The sequence below is a fragment of the Argentina anserina genome, chromosome 5 (genome assembly GCF_933775445.1).
Source record: "Argentina anserina chromosome 5, drPotAnse1.1, whole genome shotgun sequence".
NCBI lineage: Eukaryota > Viridiplantae > Streptophyta > Magnoliopsida > Rosales > Rosaceae > Argentina > Argentina anserina.
In genome coordinates, this window is record NC_065876.1 from 21,816,977 (window position 1) to 21,838,508 (window position 21,532).

General features: G+C 37.0%; 2 protein-coding genes across 6 annotated transcripts in view; both read left to right on the forward strand.

Moving 5' to 3' along the window:
• Window positions 1-5,068, forward strand: part of LOC126795268 (40S ribosomal protein Sa-2-like) — an 83,086-nt gene extending 78,018 nt beyond the window's left edge. Inside the window, exons 2-6 of the mRNA XM_050522112.1 lie at window positions 2,996-3,153; window positions 3,695-3,957; window positions 4,133-4,330; window positions 4,451-4,655; window positions 4,795-5,068. Of these exons, the coding sequence (XP_050378069.1) occupies window positions 3,009-3,153; window positions 3,695-3,957; window positions 4,133-4,330; window positions 4,451-4,655; window positions 4,795-4,880 (897 nt within the window). The 5' untranslated portion in view covers window positions 2,996-3,008 and the 3' untranslated portion in view covers window positions 4,881-5,068. The remainder of the gene's footprint in view (window positions 1-2,995; window positions 3,154-3,694; window positions 3,958-4,132; window positions 4,331-4,450; window positions 4,656-4,794) is intronic.
• Window positions 5,069-16,253: 11,185 nt separating this feature from the next.
• On the forward strand, window positions 16,254-21,122 carry LOC126795263 (YTH domain-containing protein ECT3-like). 5 transcript variants are annotated; one of them, XM_050522103.1, is made up of 9 exons: window positions 16,254-16,511; window positions 16,597-16,658; window positions 17,191-17,347; window positions 17,859-17,923; window positions 18,015-18,365; window positions 18,666-19,178; window positions 19,516-19,728; window positions 19,998-20,171; window positions 20,752-21,122. In XM_050522103.1, exons 1-9 carry the CDS (start codon window positions 16,484-16,486, stop codon window positions 20,860-20,862), a joined length of 1,674 nt encoding a protein of 557 aa, XP_050378060.1. In that variant the 5' UTR covers window positions 16,254-16,483; the 3' UTR covers window positions 20,863-21,122. The 5 variants fall into 5 exon arrangements, with proteins under 5 accessions (XP_050378060.1, XP_050378061.1, XP_050378063.1 ...); XM_050522104.1 differs by having other exon boundaries at window positions 18,024-18,365; XM_050522106.1 differs by having other exon boundaries at window positions 17,191-17,269.
• The last annotated feature ends 410 nt before the right edge of the window (window positions 21,123-21,532 follow it).

Below are 21,532 nucleotides of genomic sequence, written 5' to 3' on the forward strand. Positions count from 1 at the left end.
CCATTGATTTGCATGCTTTATCATTTCAATTAGGGTAAGATCGATCCATGGATGGTGACATCAAGTATTGTAATTATTATGAAATCAGTGTAAGGCAAAGTGAAGATGTGGTTCTATGAACTGTAAAGGGTAATCAGCATTTGTTCATCATCTTTTCCGCACATCTCTGCATTCTGTATGATTCTTCCGCGGCCACTAAGTAAAAAAGGATCAGTAAAATCAACTTTAAAGGCCATGTATAAATGACATATCTAAAAATTGGATAGTACACTAAAGTTCTTTCATACTAAACATGCATGGCAATTATTGACTGGAGGAGAAATTAGCGTTGTAATTTGAAATTTTCTTTCTTCTACCATAACTCTGATTCCATTCAATTGCCCATGCCAATAGATAGCAGTATTATTGTCTCAACAATAAAATTCACTCTTTTGTGTGCTACCAGTTCTTGATTCTTAAAAGTGGGCAAGGTTGGGTTTCATTGTTTTGATAAACGTGATAGCTTTGAGTTTTGTTTCTTCTCAAATAGTACTAATTAAATTGTTTTTGAGCCTTAAAGCCTGCCGATAAAATTTTCCAATTTCCTGCAACCTTGCCATAAGGATTTTGGTTTTCATTGATGCCAAGCATTGATGAGGAATTGCTTAGAAATGAGATTTATAAACATAGTAAGTGAACAAAAGTATTAATAGAAAGGGGTATTTAGGGTACTTCAAATGGGTAAGCAAAAAGTAAACATGAAATTAATAAAATGTATGGTGGGTGAACAAAAGAATGTAGGGTGAACAAAGAAATATGTACGGTGGCAATAGTCACACCCTATATGATATTCTCAAAACTCTGTAATACTGAATATATGCATGGGTGATGACAGATTCGTGCAATTGAGGAGATCTTTGCAAGTGTTTTCCTTTTTAGTTTAAGAACCGGTGTGGTTGCCCAACTAGCCAGACAGCCAAGTTATGGTCAAAATTAGAAGAAAAAGAAGAAATAAAAAAATAAAGAAGAAAATAGATTAAAATAGTCATAAAAAGGTAAAATTTTGACCTTTTTATAACGTTGTATACAAAAACTTTGACATTTTGATGATGGGTACTGAAATTTGCGCGCTCACCCATTTATACAATTCACACGCACCTTGCATAACTTTTATAAAATTTCTCTATGATGTTATCTCATCCTCATAAACAAAAGAACTTTTATGAATCAAAAATGTCAACCCTTAATTTAATATAAATTTACAAAAATATGATGAATCGAAAATGTCAACCCTTAATTTAATATAAAGTTACAAAAATATGATGCAAAGATGCATCACTAAACTACAAAACATAAACTGAAAATATATAACAATTGTTTCTAAAATATAAATGAAAAATAAATACATTACGGATTGGAACCAAAGAGTTAAGTGAGTAGTCGTTGATATGATTAGCCAAGCGGATCCTATGCACAAGAAGACACAAGTCAATCGTACGTAGAATTGGGGATAATCTTGCACCTAAAGGATCGAAGCTGACCATGGGCATTGCCAAACATGGCCATATTGGTAGACAATCCTTTGCAAACAAGTACCATAATTGTGGTACTGACAACCAATAATTAATAAAACAAAAATGTAGCCAAAACCACCAAAATTGGCGTAGATTCCAGTAGAAAAATTTGGGTTTGGTCTTAGGCCCAAGAGCTACCTGAGTCCCACGCCCAAACCCAACTCTAGATTTGAAGCTAGATCTGAATCGAAACCTAGCGTGAAGCTCTCTGCTCCGGTGAATGAATGGCCTTCATCTGATTCATCTACTAACGACAACATCTTAGATCCAAGAAGCTGATCTAAATCGGATTCGAGGACCATCAACGCCTCAAAACCTGTCGACACCATTGTCTTCGGAGTCATTGGCTCCACAATCCAATGTCGCTCGAGCCTATAAAACTCAGCCCAATCAGAAAGTCATCATCATCACTGACCACTTCTCCAAAGAACTTGGACAAAGATCCCCCAAATGATGGAATCCATCAGAATAGGAGAACTCGGTGTCTCTGGGTATTATGACTATTATTTGAGCCCAAGGCCAGATGCTTTGCAGACCTCCCGCCGCCATTGAAGGATGAAAGCTACATGCTTAGGGTTTTTTTCTCCCCCGAAAGAGAGATCATTATTTTTATTTTTATTGTAATGTGCATAAACTAAAGAAATGAACAATACTTATCCTCATAAGTATTCCTACATGTTGACCCATACTACGTGGATTTAGTTAAAGTAACCAGCAACTTTAATGTGTAATTTCTCATTAAAATTAACAAAAAAAATCTTTCAAATAAGCAGAAGACCCAATTTGATATGCACATCAATATATAAAAGACCCATTATAAAACAGACGTCCGCAGTGCCAAATAAGTACGGATGTCTCTGCGTTTTCAACCCTCAAGTGTCTTCGATGGTGTATATCTGGGCGATCACATAGCATATGCTTCATGGGTTGCACCTCCATGAAGATGAAGGCCACCTCAATCTCCTTAAAGTTTTAGCCCGAGATCTCACCTAAAACTTCAAGTATGGATCAAGGTTGCCGCAAACCGATAGCTAGCGACTTCACCGGTGATCAAAAGCTCAGGATTGAGGCTTACCCTCCACTCAACAAGAGAAGAGTCGTCGGCAGCGGTTGATCGTGGCAAAAACAAAAGACGTTCGTACTTTAAGGGCACTACATATATATATATATATAGTTGCTACAACTAAAATACATTGAGAAAATAAAAAATACATTTTTTTTAAGAAATGGGAAATGTGAATGATGACAATAAAAGAAAAGAAAAAAAAACCTTCTCTTTGAAAAACCCTAGGTTTTCCATCGCAGACCCGTATAAAAGGACTCACGCCTCGAAGTTACACTCTCCAGCCGCTCCTCTGTAAACTCTCCTTTCCCTCTCTTCTTCACTCCAACTAATCCCCGGAGGCGGAGCTCTAGCCAGAGCTTATCAGTCCCTCTTCTCTCACCACCACCACCATGGCGACGACCACTGCCGCTCCTCCACGTCAGCTCTCCCAGAAGGAGGCTGACATCCAGATGATGTTGGCGGCCGAGGTCCACCTCGGAACCAAGAACTGCGACTTCCAGATGGAGAGATACGTCTTCAAGCGCCGCAACGACGGTATTGTTTTCTTCCTTCGATTTCTGTGTTGTTATTTCTAGGTGTCTCATCTGTTCTTGTATCGAGGTCTCGATTTTTAAGGTGTTCCGACTGCTGTGTTGTACTTTCAGTTTTAGGGTTTTGGTAGATCTACGAGTACAGTGTGGCTTTGGTAGTGTTTGTTTTTATCTCTAAATTGTGGTTCGAATCGAATAGTTACATCTCGTAATTGAAACTTGAACACTGCTTTGATTCAGTTAACTAGAGATTAAGCAAGTAATTTGTGAATGTGGTTGGGTTTTTTACCAAGCTCAGCTCTATGCTACTATATACACATTGGTAATCGGCCTTTTACTGCAATGATGATTGGGTGTGGCGGGTATAATGCGTAGGATTTGGCTCTGTTTTATGTATATCTGACATTGTAACTGTAGTTGACGGTATCTTTGGTGGTGATAGAGTGGTATTCCTGTGGTGTGATTTGCTTTAGTTTTAGTCAGAGAGTCAAGAGAGTTTTGGGTGGCGTTGTTGTTTAATTGGTTGTTGCTGTGGTGATTCTCAGGTATTTACATTATCAACCTTGGGAAGACATGGGAAAAGCTCCAGCTTGCTGCGAGGGTTATTGTTGCTATTGAGAACCCGAAGGACATCATTGTGCAGTCTGCACGGCCTTACGGACAGAGGGCTGTCTTGAAATTTGCTCAGCACACTGGTGTTAATGCCATTGCTGGAAGGCATACTCCTGGTACATTTACCAATCAGCTCCAGACTTCTTTCAATGAGCCCCGCCTTCTCATTTTGACTGACCCAAGGACTGATCACCAGGTGATGGGGATGCTCCTTTATTAGTAGTGGTTTTTGTTCTCTTGTGTTGCTTCATTTTGAGGCGGTCATGATATTAAAGCTGTGATATTTGGTAGGAGTATATGAATAGTGTTCTCTTCCCTACATGCTGTTTGGAATTGTGATTGCATGCTAATAGTCTTAAATGTGTTTGCAGCCAATTAAGGAAGCTGCTCTTGGGAATATCCCGACTATTGCCTTCTGTGATACTGACTCCCCCATGCGGTATGTTGACATTGGCATTCCAGCCAACAACAAGGGTAAACACAGTATTGGATGCCTTTTCTGGTTGCTAGCAAGAATGGTTCTGCAGATGCGTGGTTCCCTTAGGCCAGGCCATAAATGGGATGTCATGGTAAGCCTCTGCCACTAGTTGAGAAAGTTGATGTATAGATGATCACATTGTTTGAAGAAACTAGTCCGTTCACATGATTGGCAATTCATATATTTCTGTTGACACAATTTCAATTTGCAGGTTGATTTGTTCTTCTACAGAGAACCTGAGGAGGCCAAGCCACAAGAGGAGGAAGATGCAGTCCAAGCTCCAGAGTACATTGCAGATTATTCTGCCGCTCTTGGCGGCGATCAATGGCCTGCCCAAATTGCTGATGCTTCATGGTCTGCAGATGCGGCGGCCCCAGCTGTTGCTATTCCAGCACCTGCTGCTGGATGGACTGAAGGTCCTCTTGATTTTATTTATTTTTATGTCTGAAGTTCATGCTAGCATCATCACCTTATGTTGAATTAGTTGACTACAGTGGGATTGTGATGCATTTTCTGCTTATACTGATGCATTTTTGTTCATGTTCTTGGATGCAGGACAAGAAGGCTGGGATGCTGCAGCCCCTCCACCAGCTGCTGCCGTTGAGGGTGGTGCTTCTGTAGTTGCCACTGGTTGGGATTAAGGAGATTTTGCTAGTATCATCAGTGTTGAAGCTTGTATGGAACTAGAGTAATTTCTTTCCTTTTTGGGTTCGTTAAAGTTTTCAGATGATGGATCAACTGTTCCTGAGACAATTAAGTTCTAGATTCAGTGTTCTCGGAGATTTTGAGAGAGTTATCTCGAGTGATTTAATGTTTTATATATTCTACTCATCTTGGCTTGCACCATAAATTCGTTAACACAACTAGATCAACTAGGTTAAAAATTTAGGTCCTAAATGAATTTTGTCTTTCAGATTTCTTTGTTATTAATACTAAGCTGGTCGCCAGCAGCAAGACACTATCCATGAAATCAAACTAAAACTACTCCTGTACCAAAAAAATAAAACTAAGAAGACCAAGAAGTCTGCTAATTGATAGTTCATCAAACCTGGAAAATGAGGTCAGGATAGGGGCGGATGCCAACCGGAAAATAAAGCCGAAGTTTATCCAGATTCAGTCAACGCGATTCCAGCACCCATAACTCTACCCGCCGCCTTGATTTCGTTGTAGTAAGTTGATTGTGAACAAAGTTGAGCTCAGTGGGTGATGCTTGTATGGGGTAATGTTGCTTGTGAGTTTCTGCTAAGCATTCCCCAATGCGACCCGGTCTCGTACTTCTTCAATTCTTCCTCCGATGTTTAACTGTATTAATTTTTTTGAGAAGAGACGTCTACTGTATTAAGGCCTTAAGGGTGACCGTAATCTCAGATTATGTTGGAGGAGCTTCATGGAATGCCTGATGCCTCGAGGTGATGCCTATGAGTAGCAAGGATTGTAACTTTGTAAGGCATAGGATAGCTTGGATAGTGTGTCTAAGGCCCCATTTGGTTGGCAGAAATGTACATTAATTTTTTTTTCCTTTCCAAACTAATTTGAAATTGAATAAATTTTTGTAAGATATTAAAACTCATTTATAAGGAAATTACCTACAATTTAAAAAGAAATTAGCCTTTATAGGTTGGAATAGAAATAGTATAATAAACACGATGAAAATATAAATCTCTAATTTTTGGAGAGTATTGTATTTGGATTTGTGTGGACTTATTTTAATTGACAAATTTTTTAGAAAGTTCACAGACTCCTTAAAAAGTTCACATATTTTCATAGAATTGTTAAAATCACTGACTTCAAACACATACTTTTGACTTATTTCTATAGATTTTTATTGATTCATGAAATCCACAGAATTCATATTGAACGACTTATACTGATTTTTTATTACTCATAAAAAATAATACTTTCTTTTTTATTAGTTAAGAAAATAAGGTATGATAACTAATTAATATACATACCATGTCTATTAATTACAAGCTTACGGTTTTGTTGTTTCACTGTCCACAGTTCCGTGATAATTTGCTTCACTCTCGAGTGCGCCTTAATCACCTATGTTGGCTTGGTTCTCTAACGCCTTGTGAGTGCTATTAAACGGGGACTTAATGCATGCTAATAAAATTTTCTACAAAACAATTTTTATTGTGAGATCCCGACTAAAATAAATCAAGAAAAATAATTCCAAACACACCAAACACTGAAATCGGGGAGCAGTTTTATAGAGGAGGAGAAGAGAGTTTTTGGGCATGGTCTTGTAGATTGGTTCCCACAGATAACGACGTCGTCCATCGCGGCAGTGCTCGACGATAAATTGTATGGAGAGAGAGAGAGAGAGAGAGAGAGAGAGAGAGAGAGAGAGAGAGAGAGAGAGAAGCCGAGCCGAGGTATCCCCTTCATATGCCAGTCCTTTCATTTTTATCTATTTTCATATGTCGGTCGAAACCGACTTCCTTTTAAAAAAATCGATAAGTATATAAATTTCTAAATTTAATTAGTATAATAAACTTTTGCTATGGTTTTCGGGTATTATATCTATTCTAAACAAATTTATTAGTTGTGTCTATTACAAAGAAATTAGAGAATCTCAACTATTTATAAGAGAGTAAGAGAAACCCTTCAAATTTAACCTTTTTTTCTTATGTACTTATTTCATCGTCATTGTTTTTATTGATAGCATTGGACATGTGTCCACAATTGAGAATAAGGTTTTAGTAAGTATATAGATACAAGGTAAGACCATAACAAAAAGAAGAAGAAAATAGTCAAAGGGTGAATAACCATATTGGGTTGTAGAAAAAATAATTGGTAAAGAAAAGACAAAACGAAAATAAAGAAAAATGATGGAGGATGAACATCGATCTTTGAAAGAAATGAGAAAGTCCATGGAAATGTATATGAAAATCTTTGGTCTAGAGGCTAGACAATTTTTAGAGTCTGGTGTGTGTATTTTACACTATAAAATCCATGAGCTTCCATGAGTTTATAATTCCATAAGTATGAATGATATTTGAATACTCAAACTTCTATTCATTTTGAAAAGACTTGATTGAATACTTCCAGACTCTTATAGATTTTATAATGACTTTTCAAATCCTAATTGAATACACCTAAACTTGTATGGATAATTCAAATGTTTGTATTGAATACATCTAGACTTTTGAAATCCATGGATTTCTTTAAAACTCTCACGAATTTCACATAATAATACACTTCCATTCGCCACACATGAGGCTAACTTTATGTCTCTATGTGAACTCAAGTAGGCTTTGAGGTCGTGTGCTGATAACGTGTTACAGAAGAATGTAATACGTATCTGAATAGGGAGAAACATCATCATTATTCATTGATAAAGAGGCATTATATATAGGCATTACATATATTATCATGTAGATTTAGGAATTATATATCCTTCATTACCTAGACTAACATATATTAATTAGGACAAGATACACCGGAAGATTACAGAAAGTAATTCTCCTACAACAGCTCTTATAAAAATATAATTTTAGACATTAAATTCGATAAAAATAAAAGCATTTAATTATTTTCTTTTCATAATAATTATTTAATAAGAATTAAAATATCATTGTTTACGAACCCTGTCAAACAAGGTTTAGGTTTAACGTGAATTGATGAAGATATGAAAGACATGAAGACAACACCATCTTCTACCTCTCAATTCCCAATTCTCAACATCATATACGTACCTCCCTCACTCTTCTCCCAATTGTAATATTTCATTTTTCCTAATTTTCTTTACTTGAAAATTGAGTAAGTAATGGCGATTAGAATATATCTCTCGTGATGTTGAGAATGATTTTTCATTGTCTCTTGTAATAATAATTAACTGGAGTTGATGTATTTTATTAATTATAATTGGTTGTTCGAATGATTACTTATTTAAATAAATTAGTCTAAAATTGATATCTTGTAAAATCTTATTTACAGTTGAGCAAAGAATACAGGTTTAACAACATTATATGTAAGAAATATTAATAAAAAAGAGATTTTTATAAAAAACATGTGGAGTTCGGAATGAATGATTAGATACAAAAAGAAAATAAATGAAATAAAGGTCCAGTGAGTATGAGATGTAATGAGTAACTAATTGAAATATAAGTCAATAAAAATATTATTTAAGTAAATTAAATGGAGGTCTAGTGAGCAAATTTTTATATTTAAAAATAAAATAGAGGTGTAGAGAGCATGAGAGGTCTAGTAAGCAAATGTGAAGGTCCCAGTAACAACACCCGAAGATATACCTGAACAAAGAAGATATGAGGATGCAAATGGTGATTAAGGATCAAGGAGAATTAGGGTAGCATTATAGAAATACATTTTTTTTAAAATTATAATATCCCAATTTTTAAAGTAGGCCAAATTTAATTTTTCTTTTGAGAAAAAGAAAGTAGATGTTGTCATGAGTTCGCCGTATTGTTCGGTGATTTTTTCAAAGTCCTGAGCTATTTTTAGCGATTTTCCGAAGTTTGGTTTATTTCTTCTATTTTCCATGTGGCGCTGCCCCATTGGTCCAAAGACATAGCTTACTTGCTAATCTTTTCAGCCTCACCCATGTGCCATTTTTTGGTGGGTCACATGGGACACTTGTTAAGTCGTGGGTGTGCGCTTTTGCGGTGTTGATACATGGCACAATGAGGCTAATCATTGGCGGCCACGTGTCAAGATGGAAACCTATAAATAGGATCATCCTCTCTCTAATTTTATTATTATTTTATTAGTTTTGCGACGAAAGTTACACAGATCATATCTTTTGATCACTAACTCCAATTTGTAATCCGTAAAAGGTTACGAATTCGTATAGGCGTGGTCTTTCTATCCTAGAGGTTTGAGCTAGATCCAACTGTTGTTTCTAGAAGACTCGTTCTAGGAGGTTCGGTTTACGGTCTGGATGACAATTCGTATTCTCGAGATGAGTGGTTTATGTAATGTGTTTCAAATATTCTTATGCGCTTTTAAAATAGTCAAAAAATATGTTTTGAATATATTTACGAAATATATATCTATTTTAAAGTGAAACATGTCAATTTATGAACTGCGTTAGATTATACGTAATATGGTGTGGATCTATTGTTTGACTAGTAATTGAACATGTGAACTAAATTGAGTTATGCCAAAGTAAGGATGTGTCACACTGAGGTATAGGGCAAGATGACATTAGGTGACCCATGGGGATCACTAAATTGAAGGATAACTAATAAGAAGAGAGGATGTGATATGATGAATTGATCTGATCGATGTGTATACGATATACAAACTATTTTGTAGCGTGTGTTAAAAATGATACTACTTCACTGTCATATTACATGATCTACTCACTGAGCGTGTGGTTTTGCTCACCCACCAATTTTATACACTCTTTTACAGATAAGTATATATTTGTCGAGTTGGGAAGAGATTAGACGAGCCTAGATAGAGACTAGAAAGAAATTGTTTTTATTTTTACTACATTCTGCACTGTAACATCAAGTCGCGCCCCTCGGGACTGCAGACCAGTGGGACAGGGACGTGACAAAAATTATGCGAGGGACATAAACTATATACTCTTATAACCAAAATAGGGTTTGCTAACCAAAACAGAAATATTTTACCGAAATGACCCTAAAATATTATAATAATTTACAATAATTCTGATCAACATGACTAAAATAGCAATTACTAAATAAAAAATATAAAAATGATAGTTATTTGAAAAATTAATCTATTATTTCGGGATAATTACTATTCTACCCTTGTGTGTGTCTTAGCCTTATTAGGTTTCATGTTAGATATAGATTCACATCTCTGTAATATATTAGGACACCGAATCCTACGGGATTGTGGTTACGTAATACCTATATATATGCCCTAGTATCAATCAATAAACGGTTACGTTATGTTCCATTACGTCGTTATTATTATTGTTTCGTTCCTCCTTTAACACATTATCATGCACTTTGTTCTAAAGTGTCTGAGCGACGAGGCCACCACCAGAAAAATATAATCCTAACCCTGAAATTTCTTATTCCGGCAATCTCTTTTTCTTGTGCATCGCCGAAAATTGGACTAGTTACCGACGGATAGTAGTCGAACAAGAAACAATTTTCTTCCAAATCGCAAATTGCTATGGGCACCCAATAATTTGTTATGGGCACCCTAGCTACTTTCCTCTCCGACCTGGCCTCCTCTTCGGATCTCCGACGCCAGTCCGTTCAATTCATCCAGCTTGATATATGTGTCTGTTCAATCTGTTCACCTACTTTTAATCGTTGACGTCGCCGATTTGTCAACCACGATCGTCGCCGCGCTCCTAGCCATCTCCAACGCGGACTGACGACCCGGATTTGCAGGATCCGACCCATGTCCCGGTTCCCATACCCGACTGAGCCCAGCAGTTCCTTTTGGGCCTACGGCCTGCCGAGCCCAATTGACCATTGGGCTTTACAATCTATTTCTTTTCTCCTTTTCTTTTCCTATTTGATTATTTCATCTTTTATTTGCATGTATAGTTACTAACTAAGTTTCACGTGGTCGTATAGGAAAAATGATCGGCTGTCGTATCACAGTGATGACACATACATTAGAGGTGGACGTTGTTTTTGCAATTTGCATATTGTTTCGATCGTATCCTTAAGAGATTTCTATGTCATCCATACGACGATCGAAAATGAATTCATCAAGCAGAATCCTGCATGACGATTGATTTGCAGAGCAATTTAATTATATGCGGTCTATTTGGGAGACCAACAAGTATGTTTTTCTTAAAGTTACTGTTTTTGAACATATATATATATATATATATATATATATATAAACTATCGGGTGCTATTAGCCTTCTTCATGTCTATTTTTCGGCCTTTCTTATAACGCCGATGAGACCAAAGAGGGATGTGATTCCCCTCTTGGTCGACATTTTTCGTGTGACGGTCCTGGGAGAGTTACGTTATTATTTAAAATGAAGAAATAGATTTTGTGTGGTCGACTGAGTGCACCGCTATTTTGGGTGCGATCATGAGAATCGTCGATATGCATCGATTATTTTGTGACCATATACATCACAATCCTTCTAATTCCTGTTACATACTTGAATAGTTTCGATTATTCAAAACCAATACAACCCTCGTTTCTTATGGATGTGTCGCCATCACAACTGTTATTTGAATGTTTGAATTTTCTTAAACTCATGTCTATAAACGATAATCTCAAGGTCTACATACTCATTTATTTGAGTTGAAATTCATTACCCTGATGCAGCACTATATGCTGACAAAAGATCCCAAAAATAACAAATTTTATGGGACGCACTTAAAGTGATTCAATAAACGTCTATAACGTTGTATTACCAGGGTTGACCTTGATGCATGTTTCACATCCAAGAAACACATGTCATTTTTGGCACCTGTATCTATTTATTGGGGAAATTTTGGAGATAGAAACGTAACATTCTTCCATTCTTAAGTAAGTAAATTTTTGAGCCTCAGGCTAAGACTTCGCCCGATCCGATATGCAAGATTTTGTTGCTACGGACTTTTGATTTGTCAATCTATTTTGACTAAGTTTTCTGCTTACTATTTTTCAAGTACGACGTTGGCATTGCCATGTTTCTTCCTCGACTTTAGCTTAAGTCGTCTATTAGAATATGAAGCTTGGTTGTGTTGTATTAAATATTGGCATATTCAAAAAACTTTCTCTTATTTTTTGTTTACAAGATGAACTCGTGAAAATTTTATTTGCTTTAAACCTAGCATAAATGGTCAACGTTTGCAACTCACGTGGTTTTTAAATTGGCCGCCTTTTGGGTTACATAGGACCCCAATAGCACTACATTGTGAATTTGGAACTTTAAACTTTGAAAAACGGACCTCAGAACGTCAAAATTAAAGTCATTTTTTCCGGTTACTGTTCTGGCATTTTAGGAACGTTTTCCGGTGTTTTACTGGCGTTTTAGCCACCTTCTGGTCACTTGCCGGCGTTTCCGGCGCCACCATCCGGTTCCTGCCGGCGTCCCCTATTGGACATGCAGGTCCGGCTGCCGCTGACCAGTTTTCCGACAATCGGTGTCGCTGGTTTCCGACGAGTTTTCCGGCGATTTTTTCATCGTTTCTCGTCATTTTTCCGGCATATTTCCCTATCCAAATGAATGCATACATTTTTCGGTATTTTTATAGTATAGGTTAAGAGCATCGACGCGTTGGTCATACGTTGCTTTGCTTTCCACATTGAACGCTGCGTTTGCTAAAGTTTTAGCTATGATGATCATCCTAAGGGCTCACCACCCTTCCCATCCTCTCAAATCTATTTGATTGGATACCGTTGGAGAGTTCACCTCTACGACTTTGATGATTTCGTTTTGCATGTCTACTGGGATCGTCGTTGAACATATTATTTCTCATGTTTATTCACTGCACGATCTAGCAGAGCTCAGACTTGGTTATGGTATAACCTGTCGATTTTTGCATGAGGATATGTAATGATGTTGTATGCAGCGACACTTATTCGTTTCAGACCCACAACTTGTCAAGCGTTTAGTGCATACTAGATGGTCACTGGACACGGTCCCAACGTTCTTTTCACTAACGCCTATTTGGTTAAGTTGTTTATGTGCCTCTATTGTAGTAATCTCAATGGGTCTACTTGAAACGATTAAGTATTTTGGTTGGTTATGATTTATGAATCACCAACACTTGTCAGCTATTTCCAATCTACAATCGTGAATATCTATCCTGCGATATTAGAAGACGATCACTTTGATGAGACATACTTCCGGTCGTTAGGGGGGAGATATGGAATGCTCCCCTTCCGGTTTTAGCGCTAGGAATTGACGTGGTCTGGCACTATGTCTCATTAAGATCCAACACTGCTCTGAGTAAGCAATAAGTGCAACGCATTATCAACCTCTAGAAAGTCAAAGATTTGATGCTCATTGACTTTACCGATATTGCGAAAGTGACGAGATCGCACATAAATGCTGTGATGTGCCGGTAAGGTTGGAACTCTCAGAATATGGTAGAATTTCATATGACTTGGTACTAGTACTGTTGGCACCATCCCTGACATTGGGAAGGAAGCCGACAATAGCACCATTGTACGCTGTGGTGTTGTCGGCGTCCGTGGTATTGCACCACAAAACAAGGGCGGCAAACACAAAGATGGACTAGTAAGGGCCATAACTTTTGTCTTGGCTCCTACCTAGATGAGGGGGGGGGGGCATTATTCTTTGGAATCAAAAACCAGAAAGAAGCGAGGTGCGTAGGCACAAATATTTCGTCCATCATCAAGAGATATTCTCTAAACATATGTATCAACTAAGTTTATGTGGGACGCTACAGACTCTTTATTGATGTTAGAGAAGACTAGAAATCTCTCAAATTGATCGTATAAGCGTGCGCGTATGTTAATGGATTGATCTCCCATGATTGATGATGTATTCGCTTATGCTCTTATTCCGTTGTAAAATATCAACGATGAGCAACTTGACCGAAGTGAAAAGAATCAATACAAGCTGAACTATACTTGTTATGTTAGTCGTTGTTCGTCAGCGTAATGAGAAAGATGAAGTCATGCAATATTTGCAGGACTTATGGCGCAAAGATTCTCTCATTATCCTAGTATTGACTACGATGAGTTATATTCTCTCGTTATGGACATATTGCTTTCCGCTACTTAATCAGTAGTAGTTTCCATGAAAATTGATTTGCAGCATATGATAAGAGTCATAGCATATATGTAAAGGGATATTGACGCAGATATGAGAGTGCCGGAGGGACTATAAATGCCTCTAGACCAGGGAGAACTTATGTAATTAGATTGCGATGTTTGAGAGAACGTAGTACAATCGGTTGCAAGAACTGATATCCATATGTGTTCATATGAAAGATAATTCTTGATTCTCAATTTCGTCTAAGTATAGATGATGAAGAGACTCAATGAGCTATAGATTCAAATATGTTAGTGTTGTTGGGACACTATTGCTTTCATTATGATGTGATCAACTATGTGCCTATGCATCGTCATTGGACTTGCATTGTTCCATTGACATGAGTTTAGTTCTATATTTAGCGAATCAATACATTCCTCCCACACCAATGCCGCCAGCAGCTCATACACACTAGCGTACGCGTTAGTGTTAATGTTGACACTGGTAGCATAGAGGATACGTATGATTCTGTATCGGACCAAAATCAGTCATTCATTGGTCTATTCCCCTATTCCTTTGTGAAAGACACATTGAATGTGACAAATAAGAATATGTCAAGTTTCGAAGGTCAACTTCAACGAGACCTACAGAACAGCTCACTCGATGAAATATGGTGAAATTGGTACCGTTGGAAAGGTTATGCGTCTACTTTCCAAGGACACTAACTATTTGTTCATATCTATCATATTGAGTTAGTTATGGCCGTTTTAGAAAAATAGGACAGTTATGTCCAGAAATTTGGAAGTCAATCAACTTCGACAGAGCACTGTGAATGGCTCCAATCAAATTAGATTGTGAACTTTATGTCATTTGAAAGCCACATGTGTCTACTTTTCAGAACATTTTACAGTTCACTGATACTTATTTTGACGAAAAAGTTATGGCTATTTAAGTGATTAAAAGTCATTCTACTCGAGAATCTGATTTTCATTGTAAACTCTTGCTTTGAGTTGTTATGCAATCTTGTTTCCTAAGATCTAAATTTGGCTATGTATAACATGTATGATCTAAGGATGTGTGGCGAGATTAATGATTAATCATCAGCCCAAGACTACTTTTGAGAAGCATGTAATGAACGTTGTATACGTTGTTCTTTGTACTCCATGATTATGACACTAATCAAGAGAAGTTGTTACGAAGACTTCAGGAGGAGTCTACCTCACATGATGCTATCAAATGTAGATGGTATGTTATGCTCTTTTTCCCTTCGATCAAACTTTTATTTTTACCCAGGAGGTTTTTATTTTGCTTGACAAGGTTTTTACCGAGGCAACGATGTGTGCACTATGCAACCTAGGCATGCGACACAAGGGGGAGTGTTCCGGGAGAATTATTATTCTACCATTGTGTGTGTCTTAGCCTTTTTAGGTTTCATGTTAGAGATAGATTCGCATTTCTGTAATAGATTAGAACTCCGAATCCTACGAGTTTGTGGTTATGTAATGCCTATATATAGCTAGGAAGTACGGAAACGTGCCTTCACCCGTGTTTCCTGCTTCTGAAGCGGAACCACTCCGGAAACACAACGGAAACGTGTTTCCAGAAAAATGTGTTTTGGAAACGCTGTGGAAATGCGAGTTTCCAAAAAAGTAAAGGTTTTTTTTATGTTTTTATTTCTATTTTTTAAATGAAGGACTAGACTTACATTCATCGAGTCAAATGACTTATTTCGACATATTTTTGACCTCCCACCAAGTCGCCGACCCTCCTTCTCTCTTGTCGATACATAGATCTCTCATTATATTTGTATTATTTTGAATGTTGAACACCAAGTTATTTAAGTTATTTGAGATTTTGAGTTACTTAAACTAAAAATTTGTTATTATATATATTTTTATAATTGATATATATTTTTTATTTTTATGTTTCCAAAACGAACTCGCTTCTTAAAAAATTTAAAAAACACGCTTCCGCGTTTTCAAACGTTTCGCTTCCACGTACCCGTACCCGATTCCGTGTAGCATAGATATATATATGCCTTATTATCAATCAATAAACGGTTACGTTCAGTTCCATTACATCGTTATTATTCTCGTCGGTTCTCCTCAAACATCTATTACTTTGTAACTTCTGTTCACACAATACTGATAATAGCGAGTGATATAAACTTTACCATTAATGGGAGTGTAATCAGCAAATTTTGAGGTTAGATACTGTAGAATCCCCCAACAAAACGTCGGCACCCGGATAATTCAACGGCTCACAGAAGTTCTTTAATTATTTTTAGGAACAAATAGTAGCCGTCCGATAGATTGCACACTTTTCTCGCAAGGGCTTACACAACTCCATACGTCATTGCCGGTTCGCCTTCCCTCTTCTTCTGCTCTTCTTCGTCTTCTTCTTCTTCTACTTCACTCTCTCTCTCTCAATTAGCCCCAATTCGTAAACCCTATCCCTACCAATTTCCGAGCCTCAGCGGCTTCAACTCGGACGCTGGTAGCCGCTGCACGGGCACAAACCAAGCCTCGGGACTCTCGTAGACCAACGCTAGTCACTCCAACTACGACTCTCTTCCTTCTCCATAAACCCTTGCTTATATTTTCTGCTTGAAAATTAGCCATGGCCGGCGAGAAGAAGATCGAGAAAGGTAATCTGCTTGTGGTAAACTGTTGTAGTAACAGTAGGATTCCTCTGTTATTTTCGTTGCTTAATTTTGTTGTTGTTGTTAACAGCTGAAGCTGTAGCCACTGTGTTGGCTTCGGACTCTGTTTCAGGATTAGTAGAGCCAAAACTGGTTTGTTGAAGCCTCTCCCACTCTAGTTGTTTCGAATTTGATTCGGTTTTGATTTCGATTATTGCAGCAGAATCCGGTGGAAATTTACTGTAATTGATTGAGCGTGATGTTTTTACTAAGTCGAATTTCGGAACTACTTTTGCTTTGTTCAATAATTAGCAAACAAGTGTGCACGTTTTCCTAGTTTTGATTTCTTCTTTGATATTTTCATGTAATCTAAGAGCAGAATCCTGAACTAATCAAATAACAGGGAATAGTTTAATTTGCAAATTAAGTAGATTCGAACCGGTCTTATCAATAAGTTTGTGTTTAGTATTACCCTTGGAACAATGATAACTGTGCACAGTAGAACCAATGTGTTTTAGAAATTTCGTGGCAGACACCTTATTGATGTTGGCTTCTGTGGATCAAAACTGACCTTTGTATATGATTCGTGGATGAGGTGCCGCCGTGCTGGTGTGACAAATAATGTGTGAATCATTGTATTTGAGAATAAGTTTGTTGTTTTCCATATTTTTTTTTTCTATTCCAGGTTTCTGGGAAGGAAGGGATACCATATGATTCGATTTCCTCCATCTCTGCTTCACGGGATGCCAACTATAGCATCAAAGGTGAGACTGTTCAAGAGTCGGTTGGAGAGCATGGTGTTTACTATCCCCCCACTAGCTGTTACAATTATTATTATCCAGGTCAGATGTCAGAATGGTTCTTTGTCTTTAAACATAATCTTGTTAATGATATAGAGTTTCGCTCATACAACCTCATGAATTTAGTGGCATATTTTTTAAAAGTCAATACTTGTTAGGTTGTTCCTTATGTTTTTAATATCTTCAGGATTAGTGTTTCCATGAACTTTATGAGATGCTACTCTAGTTAGGCGTTGATGGATTTTTTTTTTGGGACCGTAGGTTCATTGCTATCATAATTTTGTAAATTTGCATGGGCCCAATGGGTTCTATTTGACAACTTTTTGGAGGTATTGGCTTGACTGAAGGATGTTTGACTGATTACTGTTATTATTCTTGACTAAGGGTGCCAATGCATTGTAATGTGATTCATATTTTGAAACTTTTGACTGGAAATTTATGGTTCAATGTATTATCAGCCTTTATTGGTAATACATTTTTATGAATTGCATACGATTCGTCATTATTTTGCTTTACTCTCTAAATGAAATTGCATTTTTTTTTTGATTTTCAGGATATAATGGTTCCTATACTCAAATGGACGAACATCGCTATGCACATGCGAGTAATTCTCATGCGGTATGTTCTTTCTTTTTGAGGTGAATAAAGTTCCATGTAGTTGACATCGACTCATAACTAATTGCACATGCAATGGTTTTGTTCTTTTAAGGGTGTGCAGTCAGATAATGGTTCAATGGTCTATTATCTGCCCAGCTATAATCCTTATGCCCCCGGAACTCTTATGGGTGTTGATGGCCAAGGTGCTGGTCAACAGCAGTATTATTCTTCATCTGGTTATCTTCAACCACCAGTTTCGTATGGTTCAGAAGCTATGCCTTGTTATTCATGGGACACAACACTTTCTGGTGATACCTCTGGTTTTGGAAATCTAAAGTCAGGACCAGGTGGTACTGCTTTGTCTAGGTCTAGTGGCATAATGTCGGCCAAAGCAAATGGAAATCTTGCCAGCAAATTTTCCAAGTCTTTCCCTTCTACACAACCCATCAAATCATTAAACAAGGTTCGTAAAGACAAGTAAAGACATGTTATTTTTATTTTGTTATTTCATTGAATTGCTTGGCCATATGTTATCAGCAACATAATCCAGTATTCAGTTCTTTCTAGGCAGCTTGCACTTTGTTATTTTCTGTAAGATATGGGACTGAGGTTGGGAACCTTATTACTAGTAACCAAACTTGCAATTAACATTGGGAGAAGTAAATGTGCTAGTTTCATATATACATTTGGCCTGTATATTCCAATATAGCAAGTGTATGACCTAAATTCCAATAAGGTTAAAATTTTATATTTTATTTTGCAGGCGCCTCATTTAGGTTCTGATTTCTCAGCCAGTCTTTTGAAGGGATACCCCTCAACTGGAAGGTTCTCATCATTCACTAACCAGAAGGGTATGTTTCCTCTTAACGCTCAAACAAACTACAAATCCTATGGGAGGATTCCAAGTGGAAACGACGGATATAAACCAAGGGAAAAATATAATAGAAATGAGAATTTTGAATCCCCAAATGAGTTGCCACGTGGTCCGAGATCTCGCAACAAGAGTCCTCCTTCAGACTCATCAGTTGAGAAAGAAGCATTGGAATTTACAGTCTGTAGAGACAAATATAACCTACCAGATTTTCAGACTGATTTTGAAAGTGCAAAGTTCTATGTCATTAAGTCTTACAGTGAGGATGATGTCCATAAGAGCATTAAATATGATGTTTGGGCCAGCACTCCGAATGGCAATAAGAAACTGGATGCAGCATTTCGTGAGGCTGAAGCAAAATCTAGTGAGACAGGCAGACGGTGCCCTATTTTCCTCTTTTTCTCGGTAATAATTCACATAAGAGTTTTTATGTATTCACTTGTTAGTTTCATGCTTGTAAAATGATTCTCCTGTTTTGTGATTGCTAAATGTTCAACATTTTAGAAAGGTTCACAGGACTTTTTTTTGGTATTAGTACATCAGTAGTGCAAATTTCGGAACGTTGTACTGATGAGACTTCAATAGAGGTTTCCCTCATTTAGATCTGTCGTTATTTCAGTTATTTAAAAGGTCACTGTTGCTAAGTTCAAGGTCAAAATGCAATTATACTTGATTTTCTTGATGTGTTATATTTAATTTTTACATATTCTGGCCACATAATAATTTTCAAATTTTATTACAGGTGAATGGTAGTGGGCAGTTTGTAGGCCTGGCCGAGATGATTGGGGTGGTAGATTTTAACAAAGATATGGACTTCTGGCAAGTTGACAAGTGGAGTGGGTTCTTCCCAGTTAATTGGCATGTAATAAAGGATATACCTAATACTCAGTTGCGGCATATCATTCTTGAAAACAATGACAACAGACCTGTAACTTTTACCCGGGACACTCAAGAGGTACTGCTTGTTATTTTAAAAGAAATTTAATCTCATATTCTCATTTCAAGCTTATATATTGTTGGCAGTTTATTGACTATTAAGTCTTTGGAGTTTACCTTGTTAGTGTTAGACATCTGATCTGTTAATTGACAGTCATTGTGCTCCCCATTAAAGTTTTGTGTGTGTGTGTGTGTTTTTTTAAACACTGTTGGAGGTCAGGGGGTTACATCTATAGTTTTTGAAAGATGCGTTTTACAGATTATGTTTAATTGTATAATTATTTGCAGATTGGACTGAAGCAAGGTTTGGAAATGCTGAACATCTTCAAGAGTTACGCACCCAAAACATCCTTGTTAGATGACTTTAATTTCTATGAAAATCGTGAAAAGTCTCTACAAGCCAAAAGGGGCAGTAAACCTGCAACTTTAAAGATTGAAGCATACATTGATGGGGATATCACTGTAAGTTTATATTCTTTCATTGTATCTTGCTTCTGTCTTTTTTTTGTTGCTTTTGGCGATTATTCTGTACCATTCTTGAAATTCCTTTTCTAGAGCTTTGAATTGGTTAATTATGCTGTGGCTTTTCGGCGGTTGTGAAATGATGATTTAATGAATTCGTAGTGTAGTACCAAGTAATTACTTCTCTTGCTATGCAAATGTGGCATTGACTAACTCACTTTGTAAGCCCGATTGATTTTGGCCAAAATACGTTTTTCATTATTACTTTAACTGTATCTGAAGTTCTCAGGAGGGTGGAGAAAAGACCTGTCAATATCCTTCGATATCCGTTAGCTGTCTTTGTTAGTAGCGGTTGCACAGTAGCAGCCCCTATATAATTCTTAAAGCCACAAATATATGTATATATTATTTTTGTACAAAATGTAGTCATCAAGTAGTTTATTGACTTTACTCTCAACATAACTAGAAATGCAAAAATGGAAAAAAGAAAAAGAAGGCATCAATTTTCTGCTCTTTATTCTCTAAATTGCTGTGAACAAAGGTCTTACTTTCTTACTTCAATTTTATGAACATTTTGCAGCACATGAATGCTGGAGGGGAGGAATTTGAAGCTGATTCAGGTGGGCTCGGAATGACTTCTGATCGAGCATCTCTTATTTCGCTTACTAAAAATCTTTCCCTCAATGCTTGACCATGAGCAGCAATGCTTGCAGAACTAGAGCCATTTTGCGAGTTAGGTCTTAGTTTTTAGGTTATTTGGTTTTGTTATTGTTATTTTTCCTTTCCTTTTTTATTTTTTTGTCTTTATCTTTTCATTCTTTAGCTTTTCTCCAATTTGTCATTTTAAGTTCTCTGTTTTTGAGTCATTAGTTGGTGAGCAGTGAGTTGTAGCTGAACCTCTTGTTAAGATTTGTGTTTGGTAGTAATAAATTATCTTTTTCTTTTTTCTTTTGTCCTATTGCATGACGGGGTTGACAGTTGACAGTTGACAGTTGACAGTTTGACACCCGTGTGTGATGTATAAAATTTAACATTATGCTAACTTGCTGGTCTGGAGTGCGTACAGTAGCTTCATGTTAAAATCGTGTAATCTTGATGTAAATGTCAAAATTCAACCAATTTTCTCTAAAGTACGGTGCTGTACTTGCGTAAGAAAACAACATTGGCTTAGTCTAGTTTCGTAGTATTAACTATTAAGTGTTAATGGGATGCTATTACCAGGGGTAAGCTGTTTGAAATGATTCAAAGTTTTCATTTGGTTCAAGAACTTGTAATATCCGTGTGGGTTTTTAAGAGCTGAAATACTAGTTTATCACTTACCAGACTCTTTGGTCAAGTGTTGGAGTCATTTACCAGGCAGA

Coding starts and splice junctions, on each gene's coding strand:
- LOC126795263 (XM_050522103.1), top strand. CDS start 16,484: ATGGCCGGCGAGAAGAAGATCGAGAAAG. Junction 16,659..17,190: donor GATTAGTAGAGCCAAAACTG/GTTTGTTGAAGC, acceptor TTTCTATTCCAG/GTTTCTGGGAAGGAAGGGAT. Junction 17,348..17,858: donor TTACAATTATTATTATCCAG/GTCAGATGTCAG, acceptor TTTGATTTTCAG/GATATAATGGTTCCTATACT.